This window comes from Syngnathoides biaculeatus, chromosome 8 (assembly GCF_019802595.1).
Source record: "Syngnathoides biaculeatus isolate LvHL_M chromosome 8, ASM1980259v1, whole genome shotgun sequence".
Classification (NCBI taxonomy): Eukaryota; Metazoa; Chordata; class Actinopteri; order Syngnathiformes; family Syngnathidae; genus Syngnathoides; species Syngnathoides biaculeatus.
In genome coordinates, this window is record NC_084647.1 from 20,620,638 (window position 1) to 20,628,117 (window position 7,480).

General features: G+C 42.2%; 1 protein-coding gene across 1 annotated transcript; it reads left to right on the plus strand.

Moving 5' to 3' along the window:
* The first annotated feature begins 566 nt into the window (after window positions 1–566).
* On the plus strand, window positions 567–7,413 carry ilkap (integrin-linked kinase-associated serine/threonine phosphatase). Its single transcript, XM_061826596.1, has 10 exons — window positions 567–842; window positions 1,895–2,053; window positions 2,279–2,396; window positions 2,489–2,595; window positions 3,700–3,793; window positions 4,367–4,454; window positions 5,571–5,713; window positions 5,887–6,006; window positions 6,076–6,157; window positions 6,833–7,413. Exons 1-10 carry the CDS (start codon window positions 803–805, stop codon window positions 6,953–6,955), a joined length of 1,074 nt encoding a protein of 357 aa, XP_061682580.1. The 5' UTR covers window positions 567–802; the 3' UTR covers window positions 6,956–7,413.
* Window positions 7,414–7,480: the final 67 nt, after the last annotated feature.

Consider the following 7,480-nt stretch of genomic DNA (forward strand, 5'->3'; position numbering starts at 1 on the left):
ATATTTAACTGAAAGTAGTGCGGAAAACGGATGGATGGGTGGACGAAAGAAATAATGTAGGGGTTCACGGTTGACACACCTGCCTCACGGGTCTGAGGACCCCGGGTCAAATGTCGGCCACACCCGTGTAGAGGTCGCGTCTTCTCACCGTGCCCGTCCCACATCCCCAAGACATGCATGGTAGGTTCATTGAAATTTCAAAATTTGCCGTCGGTGTAAATGTGAGTGCGAATTGGGTCACTGATGGTGTACTGGTACACGCGCCTGCCTCTGATACAGGCAGCGTGGGATCGATTCCCGCTCATGGTGTCGATATCTGCACTGCGACTGACAGGCGACCAGTTCAGGGTGTAGTCCGCCTTTCGTCCGAAGCTAGCTGGGATGGGCTCCAGGTTTCCCGTGACACTTGTGAGCGATAAGCGGCTTGGATAATGATATGACGATGAACTGGCGACCACGCTCCAGATGTCAACCATTCCAAACGTGCAATTCACAACGAATGCGTTCGGAGGCGCCAAATCCCGTCATTGTGCTCGTCTCAACAATTTTAAGACGAGGGCGAAGAAGACACCGCCTCTCCTTGGCCTTCTTTTATCAAGCAGTGTTGTTGAATTTCAAGGTGTATGCAATTAAAAAAAAAAACTAACTGTAAAACGAGTTATTACTGTAAAGTTGTGTTTTGTCGTGAAATCTCACATTTCGTTTAATCTTACTTGCTATCACTTGGACGATATTCACGAATTCAGACTGACAAGCGGTTAAGATAAACGAGGCTAGGCGTTGTGGCTAGCTCCGGTGAAGAATGGATCTATTTGGCGACCTACCCGAACCCACTCAGACCGGTGAGTGACGACGGTTTCACTTGTAAACGCAGACGAGCACACCGCCATTCAGCCCTGTTTCATCTGCAACTGATAAGGTGTTCGTCACCTAATAAAATGCTCGTTATGAGTCACTTCATGTTGTTTTATGATAATGATGATGATGGCTGTGGGAAGGCCCCGGAGATCGGTTTTTGGGGGTCTTGGAATATTGACCTTCAAACTTTGGTACAGATTGCAGAATATGTTTTGTTCCAAGGATATGGATTTTTTTAAAAAACCTTTGCAATTAATGCTGCACTACATGTTATGGCACATAAACCTGTTCAAAATCAACAATACATATAATGTATGCTCTTGGTAAATGACACGAGCATTGGAGAATAGCTTCTGTGTGTGTGACGTTTGTTTTGTGCAAAGGATTATAAATACATCCATCAATTGATTTTTCTTCTTGTATATTATAGATACAATATTAGATCAATCCATCAATTTTCTTAGCCGCTTATCCTCACAAGGATCGCAGGAGTGCTATAGCCTATCCCAGCTATCAACGGGCAGGAGGCAGGGTACGCCCTGAACTGTTTGCCAGCCAATCGCAGGGCACATGGAGACAGACAACAGTCACAATCACACCTCGGGGGAATTTAGAGTGTCCCATTAATGCATGTTTTTGGAATGTGGCAGCGCCTGGAGAAAACCCACAAAGCCACGGGGAGAACAGGCAAACTGGATTGATCCCGGGTTCTCAGAACTCTGAGGCCAATACTTTACAGCTGCGTCACTGTGCCGCCTGGATTGTAAATGTTTACAAATTTTTAAATGATTGTTTTCTTGCCGCTTAAATTGTCCCTCCAAGGATCAATAAAGGTTATTTAAATACATTTTTAAAATGCAATGATTACATTTCATCAGCCAGCTTGGCCTTCCAAGTGAGAATAAGTTCTCAATTGCCTTACACGGTCGAAATAAATATTAACACTGTTTAAAAAAAAAAAAAAAGTTGTCGTGACTTCTGCATTTTAGTCCCTTGTTTTGACAGCTATTGCATTTGTGTGTGGATGTGTTGTCAGGTCCTGGCACGACTGCCGTTCCCAACTCGCCGCGACCCTCCAAAGGCCTGGTTTCCGCCGAGGACGATGAGAAGAAGAGTGTCAAACGAAAACGAGAGGAAGCAAAATGTGATGTGCCGCGGAAAGAGGAGGAGGAGATCAAGAAAGTTTGTAGAGAAGGTTTTTTGACCTCTGTCACCATGTCTGATGATGCACGGCAGCCTTCACGCAGCTCCGTTTACTCTGTGTTTTGTTTGTGTTATTGTGTGTTTTGTGCACCCGTCTGTTTCTATGTGTGGCTTTTTGCATATGTTTTTTGTGCACATGCGTTTCTGCGTGTGCATGTTTGTGTTTTCATTTGTGTGTGTGTGTTTTCTGGTTTGTGTGTGGTGTGTATGTGTTCAGGCCTCCCCGTGCTGCGAGGCTACGTGGCTGCGAGGCGCGGCGAACGTGAGGAAATGCAGGACGCTCATGTTCTACTTCCCGACATGCGTGACTGCCTGTCAACACTTCCTGCTCAAATGTAACACATATACGTCTACATACGCACACACAGTTATACAAAAATGTGTTTCGCTTGCTGATGCTGGTGAATATTTTCCGACGTTTCCGAAGATCTGGGGCGTCGTATTTCGCAGTGTTTGACGGCCACGGCGGCGCTCGAGCGTCTCGTTTCGCGGCCGAGCATCTTCATCACATTCTGGCCAAGAAGTTTCCCACAGGTGAGCAATAAGGACACAGTAAAAATATTTACAGTTAAAAAAATATATTATATATATATATATTTAAACTAAATTGAAACTGTCTACATCAGGGGTGTCAAACTCATTTTTGTTGCGGCCGACATTGTAGTTACGCTTTCCATGAAAATCTTTCGCCTCATCATATTTTCACGTGAAATTTATGACCCAGTTTTGGAATTAGAAATCAAGGTTAATGCATTTTTAAAACATTGCTGATCTTTGGGTACATAATGTTGCTTCCAATATCTCAACAATATCATTTATGATATGACAATTTGATATTTGGGGACAGATTTTAACAACAATCATGGAAGTTCATACTCATAATTTGGCTTCGCGGGCCTCATAAAATCATGCGGCGGGGTGGATCTGCCCCCGAGGCCATCTACACATATTGTTTTTTTAAAAACTTTTTTTTCCTAGTTGTAGGTGAAACAAAACAAATCAGCAGGCACACAAAAATCTGTGTTCACAAATCTCAAACTCAAATGCATTTTACTATCATCCATATTGAATAAACTGATGTACTGTAAATTGTTTAAAATCATTCCGACATTTAAAGTATTTCATGTGGGATAGGCTCCAGCATTCCCGTGACTCTTGTGAGAATAAGTGGCTTGGAAAAATGGAATACAATGATGTGCATTAATTGTATAGGATAAATATCTATTGAAGTCAATTCTGTCCAAACTCATCCCTAAAGAAAAAATGTTTCAAATCATACATTGAAGCTAAAATTTTATTTTCGCTGATCCATTTAACTGTAAATTGTGTAAAACACCCCCTTGTTTAAATTATTTCCCTTTAGGTATAAGTTTTGGTTTAAAATCATTTTTAGTTGCAAGTTATATTTGAAATTCTGGTTGTATGTAAATTATTTCAAATCCTCCCTTCATGATCCCCAAAGTGCATGCAAAGACACTGTTCAGTAAAATCAAAGTAAAATTAAATTAAAAACATAAACCATATGTTTTTAAAAAAATATTCAGAGGAAAAGCATCTTTTGCATATGGGCACAGGGGCAAACAGTATAGAAAAATATAATTAGAAAAATATCCTTTTTTTTTTTTTTTTTTTTTTTAGGTGAAAGTGAGAACCTGGATAAGCTGATTAAAAAATGCTTGGTGGACACTTTCCGCCAAACGGATGAGGACTTCCTGAAGAAAGCGTCCAGCCAGTAAGACTAATGAGTGATAATCAGCAGTGGACCGAATTATTCTATAGTTATAAAACATGCATACATAATCACGTAAAGCACATTGAGTTAGCTTGTGTGGGAAATTAGCTATTTCAATAAACTTGCTTTGCTTAAAACGTTTTGGAGGGAGGGTGGGGCCAGTACGACCACAAATAAAATGTCCTAATTTTATTCTGGACAAAACAGTGTACTGATTTTTTTTTTTCAATCATTTTTTTTCCCTTTAATAAAAACAGTTTTTTGCCTTATACTGAAAAAATTTTGAAACTTTTATTTTTTTCAAGTAATAACTTGTATTAACTTCAAATCCAAGTGATTGTTTTCTCTGCAGATATGTGCAAATAATTGTTTTCTTTTGGGAAAATGTGCCTTTTGACCAAACAAATATGTAAGCACGATCCCTCATAAATTTAAAGACATTGCCCTGACAAATTAGAATTCATCGATAAATATGACACAATCATCCATTCCTCCTGGAAAGAATTTTTATTTGTTTTGAAATTTCTTTTGGTTTCAGCGTTTTTTTTTAATCAAGTCATCTTTGCGGAACAGGAAGCCGGCGTGGAAGGATGGGTCCACGGCGACCTGCGTGCTGGTGTTGGATGACATGGTGTACGTGGCCAATCTGGGAGACAGCAAGGTAATTTGCTAACTAATTAGCGTAATCTCCGGCCTACAGCGCGCACCTGGTTATAAGCCTCACCCAGTACATTTGTAAAGGAAACATACACAAGCCGCACCCGTGTAAAAGCCGCGAGTGCCCACATTGAAACATGAGATATTTACAAAGAAAGACGGTACACAGAAAGAGTTTTCAAAGTTTTAATACCTTAGCTTAGCTTCACGTAGCAACAACACGTTAGCACAAACAGACCTGGGAAAAGAAAAAAAAAACAGCCGCGGCAGCTACACAGTAATGACACGATAGCATAGCACTAACAGGGCCAGTTAAAACAAACATACCTAAGTCACTGAGACCCGGCAGTAACACAGCACCAACACAGCACCAACTCGCTAGTGCGATGCTAACGCTAGTGCGGCGCTAACAGGGCCTGATATATATAAAAAAAAAAACATGCCAGTAAAAATCACTAAGACACGGCAGTAACAGCAGCAACACGCTAGTGCAGCGCTAACAGGGCCGGTAAAAGTCACTTCCTCGGCCAATATATTCCACCGGTCTCTTACCTTTTCTGCTCGAGCGAAATTCGAAATCCATCCATCCATTTTCTTCGCCGCTTATCCTCACGAGGGTCACGGGGAGTGCTGGAGCCTATCCCAGTTGTCAACGGGCAGGAGGCGGGGTACACCCTGAACTGGTAGCCATCCAAACACAGGGCACATAGAGACAGACAACAGTCACAATCAGACCTAGGGGGAGTGCCCGGAGGAAACCCACGCAGGCACGGGGAGAACATGAAAACTCCACACAGCCGAGTCCGGGATTGAACCAGGGACCTAAGAACTGTGAGGCCAACGCTTTACCAGTGGAGCCTCGGTGCCGCCCCTGTTATAAATAAAATGCACACAAATTAGCTGCATCACCGCATAAGCCGCAGAGTTGAAAGCGTGTGAAAAAAGTCGCGCCATGTAGACCGGAAATTACGGTAACTAAAAGGCACTTGTACCGGCACTAGGCCCAACTAGTAGGCATATGCCCCACATGAGAATCCTCTCGATGAAGGATATAGATCACGCACTCCAGCGGTTTTCCATAGCAAAAGCTGTGGGCTTTCCTAAAGTTGCGTCTCGGCAGGCGGTGTTGTGTCGCATGGAGGAGGACGTAGAAGCCCCGGAGGGACGGCGGCAGAGGCCGACCACGCTGGCGCTCAGTCGGGAACACAACCCCACCATCTACGAGGAGAGGATGCGGATCCAGAGGGCAGGAGGAACTGTCAGGTATTTGCGTCAACATCTCGGATGACGTTTTCGTTTAACACGCTGAATATGCCAGTGAAATGAGGCTTCAAAGGCACATCCCAAGTAAGAATAATTTCAGAAATAGAGTTTTCTTTCCTGTTGTCCCTCCCCTTTGTGGTTTATGGCAGTGGATATGTTGTTGTTCGTTGCAGGGAGGGGCGGGTGCTAGGCGTCCTAGAGGTGTCGCGCTCCATCGGAGACGGCCAGTATAAGCGATGCGGCGTCATTTCCTCCCCAGACCTGAGGAGGTGTCAATTGACAGCCAATGACAGGCAAGAACAATGACGCACACACACACAAAGAAGAAAAAAAACAAAAAGTCTATTTTCTGGCCTCTTCAGGTTCATCGTCCTGGCCTGTGACGGCTTGTTTAAAGTGTTTTCAGCAGATGAAGCTGTGCGATTTGTCCTCGATGTCCTTCAGGTACCCAAAGGAATTTGTTTTATTTAGTTCTGCTTTATCCTATCCCGCGTCTTGTTTGCGTTTAAACTGCGGTAAAAAATCAGATGTTCAGAGTTTTGGCAGGTCATCAAACTTTGTCGCCATTCTGCGGTCACATGAAATAACGAAAACCTTTGCAGTTTAGCGTTCTCCATCTGTATAGTATACATGCTTCAACTTTGGAAGCGAGCTACAAAAATGTTGAAATTACTAGCATTCAGTACTTTGTACTATTTGTCCAAAAACAATTCTGGTTAAAGTACTGAAGCCACTCTCTTAAGTAAAAGTACACACTTATAAGTGTATTTCAAAAAGTAAATTGACATTTTTAACCTAACGATAAAATATATGTGTTTTTGTAACTCTCCAGATGCTTAGGCTGTGTTGCAACAATGGACAGAATAAAATAGAAAAATGAGCACATTATAGCTATTTTCGCTACTTGTATTGTTTTGTTGCCCCCACTAGCTTCGCGCCATGAAATGTGCAGACATTTCGTTTACTTACGGTTTCCCTTTTTTCCCACGTCCTGCTTTTTCAGTTCAGTCCTTGCTAACTTTCGAAAGTTTTAAAAGTAAAAAGTTGCCACAAATGCCTGAAAAATCTACTTAAGTACGGTCATGAAATACAGGTGAACACTTTTTTGTGTTGTTGTAGGATTGTAAGTTGACAGAGAAGGAGGCGCAGTTTGAGGCGGCCTGCCAACAGCTGGCCAGCGAGGCGGTCAGAAGGGGCTGCGCTGACAACGTCACAGTCATCTTGGTTTCTATTGACTTCTGAATACACACATACATGCATTGAATTTATTTTCCAATAAAATACTTGACTTCTTTTAAAGTCTGTTGTGTGTATTACTCTTGTACTATATAAATGAGTAATAAAGCACACGAGATGCCTCATTCAGTGTGCTACCTTATGCGCATTACTTATTACTTACTGTTCCAAGATTTCTTTTAAGAAATTAATATTGTCAGATAATACTGAACCCATATCACCTCATCCTTTATTCAGTATATGTGAGATTTTATATTTGTGGTTTGCCTTAAAAGCAATTTGTCTAAAGCAATATGGCGGAGCTGTTAACGGGTGATTGTTGTTGGTGCTCAAGGCTGGTGTCGGGCAGGGCTAGTTCTGCTTAATAAAATGTACATTTCAAATTAATCGTTATCATTATAATACTGTAGTGTTAACCAGTTATACTATGAATTAAAAGGACATTAAAGTGACATAAACTCCCAGTCTTGAGTCAAAATGGATGCGATACCTCTGCCATACGCCAGGTGTCACTGCAGGCTGAATGCAACC